The sequence below is a fragment of the Ambystoma mexicanum genome, chromosome 11, assembly GCF_040938575.1.
Source record: "Ambystoma mexicanum isolate Mex_15411 chromosome 11, UKY_AmexF1_1, whole genome shotgun sequence".
Lineage (NCBI taxonomy): Eukaryota > Metazoa > Chordata > Amphibia > Caudata > Ambystomatidae > Ambystoma > Ambystoma mexicanum.
This window is the reverse complement of record NC_090934.1, coordinates 769654489-769677085: the sequence shown is the minus strand read 5'-3', so window position 1 is coordinate 769677085 and position 22597 is coordinate 769654489. Positions and strand designations below refer to the sequence as shown.

The window sequence follows — 22597 nt, the reverse complement described above, 5'->3', positions numbered from 1 at the left end:
CAGCCATTAGCCCGGTCGGAGTTGTTCTAGGAGAAGAATTTCGGACGATCCGTCCCGTGCCTTTAACTATGGGGTTTGGGGGGAGGTGGTGGTGGGGGGGAATTTCAAGGGATGTATGGTTGAATTGTAAAGTTATGATGGGCATTTGCCCAAAGGTTGACACGCTGTACATGCCTCTTGTTACCATTAAATGCCAATAAAATTTGATTTAATAAAAAAAAAAAAGAGAGATGCTGGCGTGTGCCTGGGCCGTGGAGTATTTCAGGTCGTACGTTTGGGAAACCAAATTACACCTTGTCACCGACCACAAATCGCTGGCGAACATGCTCAGCCCTGGTGGCATGAAGACGGCGATACCATGCCTGGCCAGAATCGCAGCCAAACTGCAGGAGTACACATATGGGATTGCTCACATTACGGGCTGGAAGAACGCCCAAGCGGACGAACGCCCAAGCGGACTGCATGTCCAGGTTACTGGATCAAAGTGTACCGGGCACTACATTCCTCAAGGACAAATGCGTTGTGGCATCCCTAGGAGCTCTAAGGAACAAAGACTTCATGGAGATGAGCGAGTCGCATTGGCAGGAGGAAATGGTACGGGACGACGCCCTGGGAAGACTAGCAGAATGCACCCGCAAAGGATGTCCCAACGAGAGAGCAGTGCCGGAAGGTCTGCGACCGTACTGGAAGGTTAGCGATAAAATCACAGAGGTGGATGGCCTAATAATGAGAGGCGACCAAGTGATTTCCCCAAGAGGCATCCGAAAGGTGATATTGTGCAGAGCGCATGCAGGTCATCTAGGCAGCAACATGACATGACGCAGAGTACGCTATGCTTACTGGTAGCCTGGAATGCACCAAGATGTAAGGGCAATGATCGAACGATGCCATGAGTGCACCAACAGTGACAAATGATTAAAAGGTGAGGCAAGCTCCCATGATACCTACAGAAATACAGCAGGGCGTCTGGCACAAAATAGGGCTGGACTTCATTGGCCCGTTGGACGGCAATGTCGAGCGATGACAGGTACAGTGGACTATCTCTCCAAATGGGTTGAAGTCAAATTTGTGCCGGACATCACCACGAGCACTGTCATAGAAGTACTCAGCTCTATCTTCCAAAGAGAAGGTCTCCCCAAGCAGATCATAATGGACAATGGGGTACAACTAGTTTCCAGGGAGATGGAAAGCTTCCTCAAAAAACACAATATCCGCAAGCTTGTACCACACACAAGCCAACAGGATAGTAGTAAGGGCAAACTGCTTCATCAAAGGAGCACTACAACTGGCATGTGCATCAGGCATTAATCTGTGCAAAATTGTCAAGGAGGCCGTAGCAGCACATCGCTTGATGCCAAAAGCCATCAGAGGAGTGTCTCCATTTCAATTGTTGAGAGGGAGAAGGGATGCATCCACACTGGTCCCATTGTGGCTACACAGAGTCAGAGAGGACAAGGACATCGCCATGAGCGACACTGAATGCAAAAGAACAAAGTGCATGAAATCTCAGGGCGACAAACGCAGAGCAGTGCGTCGCACAGAAGTCAATGAAGGGGACTTGGTGAAAATACGCCTACCACACAAAGATGCAGCGTCCGGCTCAAAATATTGTAAGGCCATAGAAGTTACACAGAAAGGAACCAACCATGTCCACACCGCTGATGGAAGAAGGTGGAACCTGGAAAGGGTGGCTGTGTACAAGAAGGGGGCGTCCACCACCTGCCCCTCCTTAGGAGTATGAGACGACCACAAGCCATTTGAGTCCGCCAACAACCAGAGATGTACGTTAGGGAAGAAGCAAACTATAATGAACTTGTGCACATGAGCCCCACACCCCGGTCCAGGGAACCATACTGGGAAGCAACCTGAGAAGAATAAACCCCCAGCGACACATCTCACATAACCGCCCAATCCCCCAACCCAGCCACTGAACAGAACCGACTCCAAAGAGAAAGAAAGAAGCCAGCCAGGTTCACAGACTTCGGCATGAACTAGGAGCCAGCCTTTCCCAGAAAAGGAGGCGTGTCGAGACTCGCCTCGCAGGATCTGGCTGCTGCGCGAGTTCACGCGCAAAGAGTGACCAGAGGGAGATTCGCGACAGAAGCAGAGCCAGGCCAGCGGATAGTCAGGCCTCGGCGCTCCTCCTGATTGAGGGGAATCAGCCCTCCTGAGACTGCCTGTCTGCACAGATCCCTGCACACAGCCTGAGCATAATTCCATGGCTGAAGACAGCCTCCTGGGAGCTCAGGCTGGCAGTGGATATTGGTCCCTCTACATACCCTCCAGGCAGTGAAGTTTACTGCATGGGACAGGAAGGACTGAACTGTAAGTACTGCCAAACCCCTGCACTGGACTCAAGCATCTCTGCTATATAATGAGTGTGTAGTAATCTGCTTTCAGTGTGTGACATCACCTCTTGGAATGTTTAGGTGGAATGTTGGTGTGCAGGGTTCTGAGAGTGACGGTTGGAGGTTAGAGTGAAGAGTGAGTTGAGAAGATGGGTGTGGGGGTGAGCCCGGTGTTTTTCCCTTGTCATCTTGTGTCCCCTACCATCCCTGTGTCTTGAGGAAGAGTACTGGACATGGACAATAAAGGAACCTGTAACTTACCTGAAGTACTGGAGGTCCACTTTGTAACAGAGTGTCAGGTGTCTAAATAAACATCCCCATCTTCCATACTAGTCTCCTGAGATCATTAAGGCCTCTACAATCTCCCCTCTCTGTTGCACATCACACATCTCCAAAATACCCCTCTGCATCCGACAGAAGAAAGTCTCGCCACGAGAAAACAAAACATAAATAAAACTAACCGCATTACTCCATTATTTCCTGGGAAAGGAGAAATAACGGCGCTCAGCTCCACTGCACAATAAACACCGCAGTGCATATAAAAAATCCCCAAAATACACCGAAATTCTCCCTCCTGCGGCCAGGCAAAATCAGCCCGTTACGTTAAAATAACCAAGTAAGCGATACCTTTAAGACTTAATGTATATAAACCAAATTTGCTTGTGATGCAAAGACGAATGTATAAATTGCGCAACCCGAGTCACGTGGCTTACCAAACACGTCCGTACGTGCAACCCACGTGATGAAGAGGAGGCGCAACGTTGCTAAGGTCCTTCTTTCCAATGGGAAGTAGACTTTACGGTGGAACTACCTTTTGGCTAGGGTACACGGAGCAGCTGAGATATGGCGATCGGGATGCAGGCAGAGGAATCCGGCCGAACGGCGCCCCAGCAGTCGGAAAACGTTATAAAAGGTGACTTCTTGGGGGTACTGATTGGTGGCAACTGAGTTGAGTGGGCGTGGGACAGCTTCAGGGCTCCAGTCCTAAACGAAAATACAAGCATTGGTAATGCCAACAGTTTGGGATTTAGTGTAGGCATGGGAAAGCCACTTGTGAGTCACCGCCTTAGTATTAATTACCCATTGTTGGTAGCAGGTACACAATGGTTCCTGAGCATCTAATGGCAGTGCCTGGCAAAATCTTAAAACGTATGCACAACCCAAAAATGTTGGTTTTGCCAATACTTGTTTTAACCAGGACTTCAGAGAAGGACATGCAGAGTGCTTATGAATCGAGTGCTTGAAGGCAGGTCTCGTAAGACATTTTTATTCCACCAGTAGCGTGTTTACATTACCTCCTCGTCCCTCTCTTCCTGCTCCCAGTACTAATCAATGAGGTGACCCACCTCTCGCAGGAACCTCTTTTCTATCTTTACCATCCTTTAGCCCCTCTAGCCGCTGCCTCCCGCAGGGAATCTTGGGTGGTTCATCCGCCCCCTGCCCCCTTCTCCTTGGGCATAGCCTGGTGAGGGGTGCTGTGATCTACATGGCCGTTTTGACAGCTGGTCCCTCCCGATCAGGGGTTGTCAGATCGCGGTAGGAGTTCCCTGTTGGGTTGGGACTGGCGTCCAGCCTCTCAGGCATAGCCGGGGGCTTTAGTTGAGGGGGCCTGTCCCGGTCGGGGCAGGCACCGCTCTTGCTTGGCTGCGGAGCGGCACCTTGCTGTGAGTGCTGTTGGTGGCCTAGGGCGACAGCGACCCTGGCAAAGGTAAGGATCTTGTGCGTGGGGGTTGCTTAGCAACCAAGGGGTTCCAGCTATGGTGGCTGGCTCTCTAATTAAATGGTGCAGGCTTGCAGTCGGTGTTTGTTTTATTACTTGTATTGCGCACCAGACCCAAGGGTAAAAGGGCGCATTGCATACGACAATTTACAGCTTAGTTACAATAACACAAAGGCACATATGGAGACAACAAATATACACAATAAGGCAAAACAATGGTACAAATTATTGCAGTCCTGCTCAGTCAGGCGGTAAATACTGAGTGGTAGATATGTACAGAGATACAGGTTCAGTCAAGCGGTGGATGGACATGCAGAGTTGCTTCTGTCTTATTCTCTTGCTGTGTTGGGTGCTGCCTGTCATGGGGAAATGTGCTGCTAAAATGAGGCATGTTGAGCCTCGGTCTCCCTCGCCCTCCTCCACCCAAACGGAGCGAAGGGAGTAGGGTGTCTGATGACAAGCTCCTCCAAATCTTCAGGAGGGCTCTGCAGGAGGAGGGTATCCAGGGCCACCGAGCTGAGGCGTGTCTCCTCCCTCTTCTTCGTCGGACACCTCGCCCTCTGGCTTTGATGGCTTGCCTTCCCCTTGATCCGCAGAGTTTAAAGGGAAATAACTTGATAAAGAGGGTACCGCTGATGTCCTTCTTCAGGTGTCCCAATACATGGGGGTTTCCGGATTCTGAGCCCCCACCGATGCTGTTGGATGTTGCCAGGCCTCCTCCTCCCCAGTTCAAGCACACTCTCAAGAAGGGCCTTCCCCTACTCACTGAGATGAAGGCTGAAATCCTGAGGGAATAGACTGACCCTGACAAAACTTTGGTACCCCTGTTTTTGGCTAAATTGTATCCCTTTTGCAGGTGGAGGAGACTGCCATGTCGCAAGTGGTCAAGGTCAATGGCTTCCTCCCGAGCCTGGTGGGGAGGTCCAATGTGGCTACAGAAGACTCAGTCAAGGATCCATCGAAAAGCAAGGTGGACTCCGCTTTGAAGAAGGCTTATGGGGGTGCGCATTTGGCCCTGCTGAACTGCCCTAGGGGGCTTGAAGTCCGCCATTAAGTCAGCTGAGGAAGGGTCGGATCTGATTCCAGTGCTGCAGGCTGTCAGTTCCCAGTTGGAGTTTTTGACGGATCTCGCCTATGATTTGGTAAAGGCTGCCGCCATGTCCAAGGGTTGCATCGTCGCTGGGCGTAGGCACCTCTACATTAGGGATTAGAGGACAGACTTTCAGCAGAAGTCGACGGCCTTGAAGATCCTGTTCAAAGGTTGCATGTTTGGGGATTCCCTTGAGGGTGAGGTCCACCAGGTTTTTAAGGCAGACAAGCATGCCAGGCAGTTGTGGAGAAAGTCTGCTACTACTTAGCAGGGCCCTATCCTTACTTGGCAGCCCCTGCTGTGTCTGGCTCGCCCAAGTGCTCAGGGGTGACCTGTGATGAGATGGAAATGGTGCTCTGGTCGTGCCTCCCTGCCCCGCCAGCAAGTCCTGATGCCAGACTGGTTCGGGGTCCCATACAGTACTTTTGGACCCTGTGGGTCCGACTTTCTGGAGACGCCAGGATCAGCCAGCTGGGGTTATAGGATCGAATCTGTGTCCCTGCCTCTTCCTTCGGGCACAATGCAGACGTCACTCCCCAGGTGCCCTGTCAAGAGGTTGGCCATGCAGCATGCTCTCAGGGATATGCTCTCCAAAAGGGTTATCCGGCCGGTCCTCCAGGTGGAGCAGGGCCTGGGGGGGTCTGCTCCATTGTGTTTCTGGTGCCCACGACCTCCTGGTCCCACCGCCTTATAGACCTAAATATCTTGAATCTTCACGTTAAGACTCGGCATTTCAAGATGGAATGTCTTCAAAGGGTTATTCCGCTGGTGTGTGACTTTGATTGCCTGGCTTCCCTGGATCTACAGGACACGTATTTCCACATTCCCATCAGAGGTTCCTAGGGTTTGCGTTGGGCAGGGGCCACTTCCAGTACTGGACCCTGCCATTCGGCCTCAAATCTGTTCCCTGCGTTTTCACCAAGGTCTTGGGGCCGCTCTTCACCACCAAGGGATTCAAGTCTTTCCATACTTGGACGACTGGCTCCTCAATTCCAAGTCAAAGGGTCTTCTGCTTCGGCATGTGGCATGCACTTGTCCCCTCATGTGTTTTTCTTGGGCTTCCTGGTCAACTGGCCAAAGTCTCAACTGCGGCCCTCTCAGTTTATCGGGACCAGGTTTGGGAAGGCGACGCGTCTGGTTCTGCTTCCTCTCGCCAGGGCTTAACGGTTGCAGGATTGTCTGAGCCTTCTTCTGTCCCGGGTGGTGGCACCTGCAAGGCACTTTATACAGGCACAGGGGTTCATGGAGTACTGTGTGTTCATTGTGCCCTGGGCCAGGCTTCATCTGCGTCCTCTGCTATTTCAGACCCACAGGTTCCTGAAGGAATTCTCTCTGAATTTTGATACCCTGATCCTGGTGGATCCTCTCCCTCCTGGAACGGCTTCAGTGGTGGCTCTCCCAGCTCCACCCATTGCAAGGATTTCCTGTATGTCCTCTCCGATCATTGTTGCCACAGATGCCAACCTGTTGGGGTGGGGGGCGGTGGTCCTGGGTCAGACCCAACAGGAGCTATGGTCTAGTCGGGAGACGGACATATCTTCCAACTGGAGGGAGCTGGCGGGGGCCTTCAGGGCTGTGCAAGTCTTTGCCCGAGCTCAGGGGGAAGTCGGTCTTGTTGCAATTGGACAATACTGCTACCGTGGCCTGTTTCAACCGTTACGAGAGCTCCCACTCCACGTCTCTGGCTTTGCAGCTGGGCACCTGGGCGGAGGCTCATCTCGTGGCATTGACGGTTTGTCACATCAGGGTCGAGACAACTATGTGGCGCACCACCTTGGCAGGATATTTCCTTCTGAGGATTGGGTACTGCGGGAGGTGGCCTTCCGCAGGATCTGCAGTGTGCTGGGGTCTCAGGTTCTGGACCTGTTTGCGGTTCTGGACCTGTTTGCCTCTACCATGACTACGAAGGTTCCTCACTACTTCTCCATGTTTGCCTCCCCAGGGGTGTGGGGGCAGTTGCCATGAGCTCCCCACGGCCTGGAGGGCCTTCTGTATGCCTCACCCCCCACTCATTCAGAAAGTCCTTAGGATTCGGGTTTCTTTGTCTGAGTTCATTCTGGTTGCTCCTCTTTGACGACACAGATTTTGGTTCCGTCTCCTGCTTGACCTGGTGTTTTCTCCCATGCTTCCCTTCTTGGAGGGACTGAATCCGGTGCTCTGCACCAGGGGGGTGGTGGACCCGAAGAGCCTGGTCTGGGGGACTTGGAAACTGAAAGGGCTCGCAAGAAGTCTGTGGGTCTCTCTGGGGATGTGGCTTCCTACATTCTGTGGGACAGGTGTCCTTCCACCTTAAAGGCCTATGAGCTCCACTGGAAGCACTTCATGTCCTGGTGTCTGGTGCAGGCCTGTTCATCGCCCTTGGGTTCTGGGGCTCCTGTTCCATCTCTAGGATGGGTTCAACATGGGGCTCTCTGTCTACACCTTTCATGCTCAGTGGGCTGCCATCCACTCTTTGAGGTTGGTGTGCACTCCTTGCTGGGGCTGGTGGGGAGGCTTCTGAAGAATTTCATGCTGGCCAGACCAATCTCTGCTTCTGCGTTGCCCCCTTGTGCTTTCCCTTTGGTCCTGCAGGCTCTGCAGTCCTCTGTTTGAGCCTTTTGGGGGGGGGGGGGGGTGCATCTGAAGTTTTTGACCCTTAAAACGGTCTACTTGGTGGCTATCACGTCAGCTCGTTGGCTGGGTGAAATTGGTGCCCTTTCTTTCTTTCTTTCTTTCTTTCTTTCTTTCTTTCTTTCTTTCTTTCTTTCTTTCTTTCTTTCTTTCTTTCTTTCTTTCTTTCTTTCTTTCTTTCTTTCTTGACAATTTATATAATTTTCATGATCTAAAATGAGCGTTTTCACATGTAATAAAATCAGTTCATTTACACTTAAAATTGCGTTCAATTATTTGGTATGAAGTGATCTGGCGCCTGCACTTGCATGCGTAAGTCTCCTTCATTCCGATGAGTGCGAGAATGGTGATTTCAGGTCACTTGTATTTTGATTAGCTGGTTAGATGTTTTGGTGAATTCTCAGTATTTATCATAGTCACAATTTAAAAGTGGCTATACTTGGAAACACATTTTACACTTCCACGTAGTGTTAGTAGTTAGGGTGCGATAAGTATAAAGATACTTGTGGAAATTTTCTTTCCTCAATTCCGTGAGTGCTGTGCATTGTGCAATTAGTATTACAGAGTTTCTGACTCAGTTATTTTGCCACAGAATCTGCATGCTGTTATTGTGTTCCTTTTAGTTGGTTCTCTACGCTGTTACAGTTCTTGTCGGCCATAGGTTGAATCGTAGCCTCATTATTTGCGATCTATTTGCAGCATTGGGGAATCTTTGCAGATACTCTGGCGTCTGATTAATCCTGTTAGGTGTGAAGATTGCATGATTGTTTATTTTGAATTTTTTGCATGACTTCAGTTTCTGACCAATTCATATACCACAATTTGCACTTGGCGCGTTGAGATATCGATATAAGTGTATAATCTATGTTGGCTTTTTCCATGCATACATTTTTCCAGGTGTTTATCAAGCTCTTTGAGCTATTTTCGAGGGCCTGTGTTTGGCATAGTATGATGGTAGCTTTATGTTCTTCTTTCATTAGACACTTCCTGTATAGAGACAGTGAATTCCATTCTACAGTCACCTTCAGAGAAATTAGCCCTAGTTCATACCTTATAACTGGGGTTGGAAAGTCTTTGGGTAATGTGAGTAGCCTTTTCCAAAATAACCTTCTAGATAGTCCAACTTGGGCTGATTTTCCACAAATGTGGATTGTGCTCCGTATGGTAGAGCTGGGATTACTTTTTGTTTGTAGAATGTGAGGATGGACAGGCAGGAGAATTTTTCATATTTGCGGTGGACCATAGATACTTGAGAGCGTAATGTTGACATTTTAAATTTCACTTCCCTTTTGTACGGGGCGTCTTACTCCTAGTATTTATATTCATGTATGATTGGTAGGGGAATATTGTCGATGACACATTTGAATCTTGAATTTTTGCTTTTGTTTAGAGTTTCGATCTTTAGTATGTTGAATTTGGGGATGTTTATGTTTAGTTCATTCTGTGAAGTATACTTTTCCAGAGCACCAAGTTGTCTTTGAAGGCCGATTGGAGGGGGGGGGGATGTTTGGTCCACCAGAATGAGGGCATCTGCGTACAACAACCATGCTATCGCACGGTTACTTAACTTGGGTGGAAAGTTTCTTGCCGCATCCAGGTTTTCCCCAATGTCTTTTTATATAGAAAATTGAATAGGGTGGACGCAGGTGTGCATCCCTGCTTTAGCCCATGCTGTGTGCTGATGGCGTTTTGAGAGAAGGCCCTCGTTATTTGTTTTAATCCAGATGGATGTTCCACTATAAAATTGTTCTAGCAAATTCAATATATATGGGGGTGGGGGGTTCATTTAGCTGATTCTAATTTCTTCCATAATAAAGATCTTGCCATTGAGTCGAAAGTTTGCCTGAAGTCAATAAACGCAAGATACAGTGGTTCTTTTCGCTATTGCTTCTTTTTTGAGTGTAGAAATAAGTACGTTTGGTCCCACCATGCCTATTCCTCTAATAGAGCTCGATTGATCGAGATCAAGCATGTTCTTTTCCTTTTAGCCAGCCTGTCAGATCTCTTAGGAGCAGTCTAGCGTATATTTTTCCAGTGTTATCGAGTAGAGCTAAGGGACGGCTTCGATCGATCTCCCTTTTTGTATGTAGGTATAAGAATGGATTGTTTCCAGGATGTTGGTATAATGCCTATTCTAGCTATGTTTCGGTATATTGCTAGCAAGATTTCAGACCATAATTCAGGCTGTGCTTTGATGGTCGCACTTGTTTAAGTGTCGCCCCTCATTCCTCCCTAAAGTGGCATCCAAGTTTCATGTCTCTCGGTAGATCTTCCTTCCTTCTTCCTCTCTCCCTGCTCCTCCTCGGAGGTGTGCTATGCTACTTTCAATGTCAGGAGGACTGTCCTGGTTTATTTGGACCGCAGTAAGTTGTTTTGTTCCTCCTTCAGCCTGTTTTTCACTTTTGGCTGCCCTTGCTTTGGTAGGAAGGCGTCTGTGCCCACGATATTGGACGCCCTCTCCTTGGCTTATTCCTCTGTGGGTTCACCCCTTTCCAGCTGGGGTGCAGGGCTGGTCCACTGAGGGAATGGCTTCTTCTTGGGCGGAGGCTCGAGGTGTTGCTATGCAGGACATTTGCCGGGCTGCTACTTGGGCTGATCCCAATATGTTTGTTCGCCATTGCTGCCTGAACCTCCAGTGTAGAGGCTGGGGCTGTCGGTACTGGGGTCTTGAGTGTGGATCTTCTGTGATATGCTTGTTGCTGCTGCTATCTTGGACTGTGTGCTTCAATAAAATGGTGTTGGTTGGGTTGCATGTCCCTGTCTAGTCTGTGATATTTCGTTCTTGGTCCATTCTCTCTGGAGTGGGCATGCCTCATTGATTATTACTGGGACGAGGAAGAGGGAGTTGGTGGTAATGCCTGGATTACTTACACGTAATCTTCATTGCTCCTAGTCCTACCCTTCCTCATCCCAGTATGGCTTTCCTGCCTCACCCTCCACTGCTCTTGAATGGGCATTTTGGGCAGTTGCTATTTACTCTGGTGGCTCGGGGGAGATGAGCTGTTGTGCTGGAGGCTGTTATACCGGGGCTAAAGGATGGTAAAGCTAGAAAAGGTGTTTCTGTGAGAGGTGGGCCACCTCATTGATTTAGTACTGGGACGAACAAGAGTAGGATTAGGAGTAACGAATATTGCCGGTAAGTAATCCAGGCAACTACAAGTCATTAACTCTAAGAAGACTGCTTTGAAAAAACATTGGCAAACCAAGTTTGATGGTAAGACTTGATTAACGAAAGCTCTGAGTTCCCATGAGGAGGTATTTTGGAGCAGGTAGAGGGGAAGGGCATTGGGGATTAGCATGGCCATGGGTGGGCACATAACCAACCAAATAATACCTAGAGACTCTGTTTCCCTCCTCATGTCATTCCTCCCGATTTGTACTCCACTGCAATATTTTCGTCTTGTAGGTGTTGCAAGCGACACCTAATGGCCCAAACAGAACCACAAATCTCAGAACGCAAGTGCTCATGTCTGAAAAGGCAGAACTGGCTCGAAGTGTCCACTTGGTAGCCCTGCTGTTTCCGGCCGTGCTTGCAGCATAGTAATGCTTAGCCTACAGGCCATGATAAAATGTAGTATTGGAAAAAAAGGGAAAGGGAATCCACACTATAGACAGCATAATTTTCTGTCATTGTTCATTGTAATTTATCAAGAACTGTTCTGTGCTCAAAAAAGGTCACAAGTAAGAAACATAAAATGTCTGAAGTTTGTTACCATTTAATAATGCAATAAATATTCACAAATACATGTTGCAATAATAATTTCTAAAGATTGAACTCAGAAAAACAACAACAAATATATATAAGTGGGGTTTCACAATTACATATATAAACCAATACAAAAGTGAACAGATAAACAAAAGAAGATTAAAGTTCTGAAACGCATAGATATAGATCAGGAAAATCATTAGTGTTTCTTTGTAGTAGACCTGTTACATGATCAGTACATGGTCATGTTTCTAATCTGTAGAGCTTGCAAGGTAATTGGACCAAAAAGTCATGACCTTTTAACAGAACTGTGCAGATTGTCACATTTAGGAGCAGGGCCGTCCCGAGAATGTGGGGGCACTGGACAGCAAAATGCGTGGGGTCCCCTAATTTGCATAAATAGTGACATATCAGAGAATGATTCTTTTAGTATGCAAAGGTGTCAAAGGAAGTTACATTAAAAGATGTTGCCATGCGTAAGGTAGTAGGCAAATACACTGTGACGTACAGTATATGAATTGTGACTATTAATATTTACCTATGTGACAATATCCGTGGTGAGCCTTTTTTAAACAAATGTTTAAGTAGCAGACGGTGTGAGCTGAATAACTTGTATAGACTACTCATTTTAGCAGGTAAGCCATTTTGTGATAAAAAGGCTTTTCCCAGAGCACTCGCTTTGCTTAAGGTGTGAAGCTGAGATTTAAGAGCAGTATGCAAGTCAGGAACTTGAGCACATCTCTTCCCAGATGTAATTGGTAGAAATACTGTTTGCAAAGGTCTTTTTGAAACTTTGGTTTGGAAATATCCGACTGTGAAAGGTATTGCAAAAATATGATTGTGTTTTGCTGAGTGAAACTAACTGCCATTTTTGCAGAAGTTTCACGATTTTTTTTATTTTTATTGTGTGTACATTTGGTCATATTGTCCAAATTAGCATTATGATTTGATTTCAGAAGCTACCGAAAGGGATTATTTTGTCTGTCAAAAGAAATAAACTAAAAGCAGATAACTACGTTTATCAAGTGCTGCTCAATACAGAATGAGAAGTCTCCTTAAGGTACGCCCTGAGCCTTGATTGAAGCGGAGGAGCTGGCCAGAATTGTTTGCTAGGTGCAGGAATAGCAGGGGATCCTATAGCAGAATATTGCAGAGGCAACTCAGCATGTTAGGAGACTGTTGTGAAATGGTATATGTTTATACTCTCCTGTAAATAATAGGGCTTTTTTTCCTATTCCTGCTGCAACAAGTGCTTATAAAGAAGAATTGAAATGTACACTTACTATAGTAAGGTACTCTCTCAAATATATAAATCCTTATAGTAATATGTTAGGCAAAAAGTGAGCAATTGTGGCATCTTGACTCTACACGTACCAGAATGCAATTCAGCAAAAGTCAAAAAATGGCCTTTGTGTTTTGAAAATGTTCTTTCAAGAAATATAACATGTACTGTGAAAAGGTTTGTGTTTGACAAATGCATGGTTCATATATGATGTGATGAAAATTATTACATTCTACCAACAATAAACGCTTTTTGGTGTGTTAAACATGTAAATCTGAAAATAATGCAATTAGTTTAAAACTATTCTTTGTGATATAATTTAATTGACCTGGAGGAGGGAGTAAACTTAGCCAGCTACGTGTGCTTTCAAAATGAAAATGCCTCTTTGCATTTCTCAAGACGGAAATGTTACGAACCTCTTGTCCAAAACAATGGCCTCTTAAATGGGACATCACTTTGTAAATCACCCCCACGTTAAATGCTCGCTTGAAGAAGGAAACTGATCAGCAGTAATAAAAGGCTTGCATAGGTTTCGCTCACGGGTTAGTGTATTTGTCCACACTGCTGAGCACACATCTATACAAAAATGGAACAAATCACTTGAACGCGTTGTTTACTCAGCATTTGTATCTGTTTTTCTATAAATTGAGCAACCTGTTGGCTTCATGTCACAATGTTTACACCTCCAATTAAGGAATGATAAGACTGCTTTGAACAAACACTGGCAGGCACTTTGAAGGCAAAGCCAGATGGTAATGTTAGATTAAGCTCAAAGAGTTCCAAGAGAAGTTGTTTTGGGTGGGCAGAGGCTGGAATGGGTGGGAATGGCCGTATGGATTAGCTTGGCCATGGGTGGGCACATAACCAAACACCGCTGTCACTCCTAATGTCATTCCTCCCTATCTGTACTCCTATGGTTTTTCTCCCTATCTGTATGCTAATACATTCGTTTTGGCTTATTGGTGTTGCAAGCTCCATTCAGATTTTGTTTCACAACTGTGAGTGTACCTACCAAATTAGCATTTGCTAAGAGAACAGATTGTATTATTACATTGCCTAATTATAAAAGGTACGCACCTTTTTAGAACCAAGGGTCTTTAACAAAAGTTACCCTTTGTTCGGAGGATGCCAATACACAACATTTTAGAAGTCAATGTTTGTGGTTTTGTAGCTGAGCGTCTAGTTTTCCAATAGCACAACCTGTGTTTGGTTCCCAGCCGTGACACTGCAGATGTGAAATGCGTGAATCTTTAAAAAAAAAAAAGGTTTTATTTACAATTCCTTGCACACACACGAATGCGTCTGCACTTTCAAAAAAGTGGATGGACACCATCCACCCATGTGGTCCCTCAACTTGAGCTCTGTTGTGCCATATAACATATTAAGACAACCAATGATACTCGCCTACGCAATAGGGTAGTAATAGTGAGCACATCCTTAACACCCCCGCCTCTTCACCCTTCCATATAACATGTATAACATCTTCACCCTCCCTCTCTTCAATGACTTGGATCACTGTGACATAGCCTACACAAACTATGCCGACGATGCACAAGTCCTACTCCCCTTAACTGGCATCTACGAACAAGACGCGGCGGCCCTAATCAAAATCTACACTGCCATCCAAACATGGATGGCAGCCAATGGCCTCTGTCTCGATGGAGACAAAACGGAGATCCTCGTGGTAGGCACTAAAGAAACTCTCAAACTCCCACCCTCCCAATACAGCACCTTCAACATCAACAACACCACTATTAGTGCCTCGTCAGCAGTAAAAACCCTAGGTGTATATCTTCTTCCGCTGCCCTCACCACTAAGATCATCTACGCGGTTAAGCCATTACTGTCTATCAAAAACCGGCTATCAATTGCCAGAACCACAGTCTGTACCAAGCTGGACTACTATAATGCTCTCTTCCTAGACACCTCCGCCAAAAACCTCAACAAGCTCCAAGTGACGCAGAATAATGCCCTCAGGGCAGCTCTGAGTATTCCTAAAAGGGAACACATATCCCAGGCAAGGAAAGACACACACTGGCTACCAATTAAAGAACGTATTCACTTTAAAACCATGGCTATAAATGCCTGTCACTTAACGCCGCTCCCTACCTTTCAGAGAGAATCACCATCAACCCCTCCTCCAGACCCATTAGAGCACATCTCTCTAATCTAATATGTCCGCCACCTTCAAAAGGGCAAAAGCAGGAGGCGCCAGCTTTCAACATCTTGCCCCCAAAAACTGGAATTCCTTCCCCACGGCACTCAGAAATGAAAAAATAAAAAATCTTATTCTGTCTTCCGCAAACTGCTGAAAACCAAAATGTTCAACTAAGTATGTCTTCTTCTGTTATCTGTATCTCTCATTAGACTGATTCGCTGTTCTTCAGTAACCTCAGAACACACACATCCCTTCTGATGTTGTATGCGTTGATCTTCCAACTATGTTAAACCTGTACTAAGCAAATGTCTCTGTAACAGCGCCATGATGCCCCAGAGCCGCTGTGCGCTATATAAATTCAAATAAATAACTAAATAATGTACACTGGTGCAAAACCCTAACCAAATCTACCGGCATACTCTCTCTTCACCATCAGCACATTATAGGTATGGTGAGAGCATCACTGACGCCCCGTACAAAACATTGTAGGGTTACTAGTGGGAGCTACACTAAAAGTCCCAGTAGAAACCATTGCAGCAATACTGGAAGTATTCATGCCTCGCATCATACAAATCATTGCACATATGCGAAGAGCATCATTGAACAAGCCCCTCTTGTAGTACGAATATAAGGGTTGCGAGAACATTACCACAATGCCTGCTTCCTCTACCCAGAACTTCCTTCTGAGGTATCCACCAGCATCCATAGGATCTCACAATGCCGCAGGTAATTTTTTATGCTGGCTTTTAGACAGAGACTCTGTAGCTGTACTATATGGTCAATGGAATGCTCGCTCTGCTGAGCTTTGTGTGGCAACATTATTTGACTCCCTTCACCAACCACTTTTTGTGGACGGAATGAGTGGCATGGGCAGGTGGGAGAATTCACTCCTGGACCTTCTTGGGTAAGCAGCCTCAGTGTTTAGAATTGATGGTCAGCCTGATCAACCCCATGGAGATGGTGTTGCAGGGGGCGTATGGACTATGCTGCCCCAATACAGAGAATTGCTCTGCATCCTGGCGCAGGTCAGTCAAAAGCTGGAAGGCCTATTCATTCAGGCTACCAGTGGGAAACATCATGGATCCCCTGCTGGGACCACAGATTGTCCCAGTGATTGTCCAAGTGATAAGCGAGACGGATGATGGCTCCCCGCTTCAAGAATGTGAACTCGATGAAAGGTGCTCTGGTGTTGTAGATTTACCCAGTCATAAGTCACTTCCAGCAACAAGTCAACCAGGCAATAGAATGGCCTGGGCTAGTTTGCTCTGCATACAAACTGCAGCATTGCTAGTGTAAAAGCAGGGTCCATGTTGAGCTGGGGGAATATAGCGTGCTAATAGGTATGTGCGGGTTTCCGTATTTCCTGGGAATTCGGTTAAATTGTTTTGCTGCCTGCATCTTGATGGGAGTTCTAAGCAGAAGAAGCTCATTGACGAGGAAGCATGTGGAGGAGGATATGGATTCTTCAACTTTCCTTGTTTGTTAAATGAAGGGAAAAATACTCTTATCAGATGTCAGAAAAAGACGCAATTCATTTCTTTAAAAAAAAGCCCTGAGCTTTTGTTCACGTTAGGTGTATTTGGATGAGCAATGACTCTTTTCCCAAGCTAAAAAAGAGCCCCTGTCGCCCCAATTATGGAGCCAGTTGTGGAGACATATTTGTAGATCCGTAAGAGGCTTGACACAAAAAGATATTTATTGACACGGTGACCCCCAAATTGGCTTCCTATCAGTCGTTTGAAACTTGGAAAGGGTGTATCGCCATGGCAAAGCACTTGTGGGGGGGGCATGCTTCCCCTTCCTCTGAGTTGTCCAGGTAGGATAGCTAAGACCCATACATTTTCTCATCCCCGAAGCTTCTCATTAGAAGAAATGTGCAGGAAGAAAGAGGCATTAATGTCAAATAAGGGTCCACAGAGCAAAATGTTCTTCTCCCCTCCCCAGCTCCCTTCTTCTTCGTCCTCTGACTCTACTTCTTCCTCTTCATCCCCCTTCCTCTGAAGCAGGGACTGGGAGGAACCCAATGGAAAATATCTGGCACATTTTGCAGTTAGGCATGTTTTGGATCATGTAGCCCGGCACCAGGACTTTGTGAATGAGGAACGACTTAACCCTGTGGCGAAGCAGAAAATAATAAAAAGGGATGTACTGCTTATCTTTGAGAAAATCTGGAGCAAGTGGGAGGAACCTGATCATATCTCTTTTCCCAAGTTCACGGGAAAACTCTTTCCTCTACGGCAGTGGTCTTCAAACTTTCAGGGACCCCCTGAGCAAAGCTTGGGCAGGCCGGGCCCCACCAAAAGTGCCAGATGGACAGTATGTAGAAATCGCTATGAACTTTTGCGTGCCGTTACTGCACCATACTCCCAGTACAGACCCTGCTCTCCCCACCACTACCGCCCATCCTGGTCCTACCACAGTCCCGTAACACAAGCATACACACATCCATACACATTCAATAAAAAATAAATCATAAACGTACCTTCTGCAGGGGCCTGTGCGTGGTTGCTAAAATGCCCCGCTCCAGGTTGCTTTGCCCGTATGTGCGAGGAGGCGCAGGAGCACCCCCTCGCACATACATACATACATGCAGTGCCCCAGCCAGCTTTTCCAATGAGCTATGCAAGGCTGGTGAAGTAAAACACCCCCAGCGTTGCATGGCTCAGTGATCATGTGCGGCTGGGGAAATAAACTGTCAAAGGCAAACAGTGTTTCCCTTTGATAGTTCAGCCAGCCCAGGAGCACTCCCTCAGCTGGAAAAAGCAGCTGAGGGAGGGCTTTGTGTTTCACTGGGCTGGCTCCTCGGCTCCTACATAATGGGTGAGGTGGCCAGTGCGTGGACGCCCCCTCACCCATTATGGATGAGCCGGCAGGCTTGGACTGGCCCATAGGGCAATGACCGTCCCAAAAATGCAAAATGCTAGTGTAAGCCTGTCAAAATGGGCCACTTTTTTGGCCAATGTGGGCCAGTTTGAGGAGTTACTTCAATATGCAGCTAGTAGTTTTGACCATTGTTTCTGAATAAATATCACTATTTGTTTGCATTTGAACAAAAAACAACCCCTTGGGTACTATTCAAACAGTCTGTGACTAAAGGACTGAATATCCATTTGCAACTGTTAGCAATTTTTTCATTGGTGCCTAAGACCGTTTTATGGTCCAGTCTGACCATGTTATCTGCCCCTTCCCATTTCCTCCAATCTAAAAAAAAAAAGTGTTTGTTTTTTGGTTTATTTTTTTGTTATATATTTTCTTTTTACATTTCATGCTGGGCTCTGGCGCCCCCCTGTGATGCGGCCGCGCCCCCCGCATTTTGAAGACCTCTGCTCTATGGGGAGAAGACCTGTCAGTACCATCTTAGCTAGAGGGGGGGGGATTCTTTCCTTTCCAATCGTGCAGGCTGCTTTATTTATGGGCCCTGGAGAGACAGCATATGTGATTCAGTGGACAAAAACGTTGATGGTGCCTTGATGAAAACCTTTGCAGGGGCTCGTTTATCTTTAAGGATACCTGTCTTCATCTTAGATATTGCTATGGGCTTATGTAAGAGCAGTATATGAGGTGGTCAGTATTCAGTGCCATGTATACAATATGGAAAAGAGCAGATTCACAACATTACTGGGCACTATGCATCGAGGGGCCACGTTCCTCTCTGATTTAGCCTTTCGACTAATTCAGAGCAGCTGCTCTGACGATGTCATGTGAGAGGCTGGCAGACTGAATCCAGTCAACGTTGTTGCTTTACACAAACCTTTCCAGGTGGCAAACATTTTGGAGACCGCTTTCAGAAGGTTCAGCAAATCCATAAGGAGGAGAAGCTCTCTTATTCCCTTAGCTATAAACTGAGCAACAGGCCTGTGACAATCTAGACCACCAGATCCAGATTGTCCACAGCTCGCCCACCGGCCTCCTCATCCCGACCTTGTTTGAGGGGTACACCAAGGTCTATTCAATTCATGCCTAAAACCTCTTCTCCACCGGGACAATTCAGCCCTGATTGGGCCATGCTTGCCCCTCAGGGCTCTGTGGGGCAGACTCTCTCAATTAATCGAATCGAAAAAAAACGAATTCTCCCTCTCCACAGCAGACGCCTTGGTCCTGGAAAGCATTGTTATGGGCTACCACATTGAATTCTCATCCTGTTACCCCCCCCCCACTCCTCCTGATTAAGGGGTCATAAAGAGACTGCAAAGAGGGAAGTTCTTCGACAAGAGATTGACACTATGAACTTCTTTTGAATAAGAGTGTTTCTGTCCAGAGAAGTTTACTCCATCTCCTTTCTGGTTCCTAGCGTTGGGAGGCTACAGGCTAGTAGTAAACCTTGGAGTGCTCAACAGTTTTGTAGTGGCCATCGCATTCAAGATTAAATCACTACAGTACATCATCCCACTGATTTCCTCTGGGGACTCGCCAGACTAGACCTGAACAATGCTGATCTTTTTGGCCCTATTCAACCAGCTCACCACTGATTGTTGATGTTTACCATTGGAGGGTCCTGCTTTTCCAATTAACCACCCTCCCCTTCAGACAAAAAATCGGCACCCAGCTTTTGTACCAAGGTTTTTGCCACTTTAATGGGAAGACTCCATGAACGGGGGACCTTGGTCTTCCCATATCTGGACGACCTGCTCATCCTGGGTAGATATTGACGTTGGTGTGGTCAGGATTCTCGATTTGCCTAACCTTTCATGGATTTTTCGTTGTAATCAACATCAAGAAATCTCACTTGGCTCTTTCTCAGGCTCCTGAAGTTATCTAGGCCCACTTTCTGACCTAACTGTGTCAGGATTGGCTTCCGCCAGACCAGGTGCGACTGCATCATTTGGGAACTGAATGGCCTTTGTCACTGTTTTAGTGCCCTGGTTTAGAGGTTAAGGATCATGGGTCCCATGGCAGCCTCAGTTTTTGTCACCCCCCTTCCCCCAAACTCCAACTCCCATGCTCCTCTACAGCCGGCCTCTACTTTTTCAACTACATCGCATTTATCTAAACTTCGAGCACCAAATTTCCCACCCCGCCCCCAAGCATCGTCCATATAACATCTTTATGGCCCGCTGTAAAGCTGTGGTGTACATAAACGGCCAAGGGGTGGAGGTGCGGTGGTACCCATTGGCTGATTCCCATTGCAGAGAGGTTTCCCTACTCTTGGTATCTCATCTCTTCAGAGAATCACAGAACAGTTGTAGGCCCGACACTAGAGCTGTACACATTGGCAAGCAACACCAAACTTCCTTGCTTCTGTTTGATATTCCCAGAGTAGGCGGCTTGGGAGACTGATGCGCTCTCACTTCAGTGGCCCTACAACCTCTTTTATGCCTTCCCTCCCTTCCCTGTAGTCCTCGGGAGGATCGGGGACAGCAAGGAGGTCAGTTGTTAGCCAATTTGTATGCATGCTCTGTCCTCCTGAACTACTATGTTCGCTCGGCCCCCTTCACATCTACCAATAACCTGTTTGTTCGTTTTTGAGTGGCACGTACTGGCATCCTGAAGTAATCTGGTCCTGAACCCCCTAATGTACGTTAAACTTCCCAGTAAGAGCCAACACAGTGAGGGGTAGACTCCTGTCCTTTATCAGTAGAGGATATATGCAGACTAGGGTTCTGCAGTAGGTTCTCTGGTGGTCTAAACCCGTAATCCAAAGTATGAAAACCATTGCAGAGGCTCCATGCGCAGTTTTTGTGTTCAGCTGTTAGTCAACTTCCTGAGCTCCACGTCTACCTGCCTAAGGTCATTGGATGTACTTCTCGTAGACTAGGCACAGACATTGCATTCTGTCCAAGGTCCCAAGCAGTTGCATTCAGCCGATTCTGCTTTCGTCAGAACTTTGGTACCTCGTTCTTGCATACAAGATAGTGCCTCAAATAACAGGAAACGCAGATAACCATGAGTTGGATAGCTTTCCCATCAGTCAGTCATCTGTGTTGGCAGCTAATTCTGCACTGATCCACTGCTAATGGTGTTCCACTTGTTATATACAAGTAGACCTTGGCCATCAGCAAGAAAGGGTCACAAGACCTCCAATGTTTGTATCAGCCGCTGGTTAAAGAATAGTAACCCGCTGGCCTACCCTGCATGTTCCCCTGCATGCTAAACCCTAAGGCATTCTGGGTCGCCTACTTGGAGGTTGGCAAATTGCTGGGCTGAAGTAAAAGCTATCTGCAGGGCAGATACCTTTCTCCCCTGGTACATTTATGTACCATTACCCCCCTCCCCCCATTTTCAGGTCACGGATTGGGAATTTGCAACTGCTGTCCTCTATCAGTTATTGCTTGACTTTCTGCTGTAATTAATTCCACTGGGTGTCGCAGCAGTTAATGAGTCTAGTGTTTTTATTTATGGGGCTAATGGGGCTATCTGGATGGTATTTTGGTATGCTTCACTCATGCAAGGACTGGGACGAGGAAGGAAGGACATGGGGGTAGATGGGGGGGGGGGGGGGGCGTTAACGCTCTGTTTACTTATCAGTAATATTCATTACACCTACGCACTCTCTTCCTTGTCATAGTCCTGATTCCTACCTCTCACTCCATAGGATTGCCCCAGTTTGTGGGTATAACAGGAGGATTGTGTGAAAGTCTCCCCATTGCCCTGGGAGGAGAGTAGGGAGCGGGGGTGTAGTTAAAAAAGAACTATTTAAAATGTCTAGAGAAAGGAGGACTGCCATCACATGTTAAGGACTATGATGAGGAATAGAGTGACTAGGTAAAATTAAGATTATCGGCCATTAATCCGAGCAGCAGTCCACATTTTCGTAATTTTGGCTAGGGTAGTAGTTGGGAGTAGTGCTTAAAAGTGGAATTGGAGTTCCGTTCTATGAAATATATGTATTCCTCTTAGTTTATGGTTGCTTCTGGATTGAACATCTTTGTAAAGTGGAACTTCTGAAGTGAAGATGAAGAAAACCGATAATTCCCCCCCCGCCACACGATTTTTAATAAAGTGTAATTTATGTGTAAGCAGCATGACTACCCAGGAAATACAGTCGCTGTGCCAAGCAGATGGCAAAGGAAGTATGCAGGCTTGGCATAGAATGAGGCAAAGTCTATGTGGCAGTCGGATGCACGCAAGGGGGTAGATAAATAACTTGCTTAAGTGCTAAACAGCCAGGAAGCCCATTATGATTCTCCTCAAGATAGTCATTGATGTACTACTGAGTCCCCCCCCCCCTATTGGGACAACATATATTAGCAGTGCCCCCTGCCCCCCTACACTTAAAATAAAAAAATAAATAAATCTCTACCATAAGACTAAACCAACACCCTTCCTCCCCTCCTTACAAGTAACCTTGCTATCGGACTCTATAAAACCTACGCCATTCCTACCTAAATTAATTCCGATCTGACTCCTAGCCTGAACAGCTTATCTACCCTTACCCCTTTGCAATGGATTGAGCGGTTCACTACTAAGCCGACTCCGAATCAACCTTGCCGTGGCATCCGCAGAAATGACAGACTCGCCTCCAGATTAACCATATCTGCACCATCAGTCAACATTTATCAGGAGAAACCACTCGACATCCCCCACAGTTCTACGCAGAACTCGCATTGCCCCACCATGGCCACCCTACTGAAAAAATTGAAACCTAAACGACTGACCTCCTCAGCCCAACCTAAATTACCTCACCCTCCAGTTCAGACAAAGCCTGCGCTCATCAAAGGTGCACTTATTAGCGCAAGATCTGTAG

The 22597-nt window shown here is 46.8% G+C and overlaps 1 protein-coding gene across 1 annotated transcript in view; it reads left to right on the top strand.

The window, feature by feature from the left end:
• The first annotated feature begins 3059 nt into the window (after nucleotides 1-3059).
• Nucleotides 3060-22597, top strand: part of TMEM41B (transmembrane protein 41B) — a 399093-nt gene continuing 379555 nt past the window's right edge. The window contains exon 1 of the mRNA XM_069623671.1: nucleotides 3060-3261. Coding sequence (XP_069479772.1) covers nucleotides 3192-3261 — 70 coding nt within the window. The 5' untranslated portion in view covers nucleotides 3060-3191. The remainder of the gene's footprint in view (nucleotides 3262-22597) is intronic.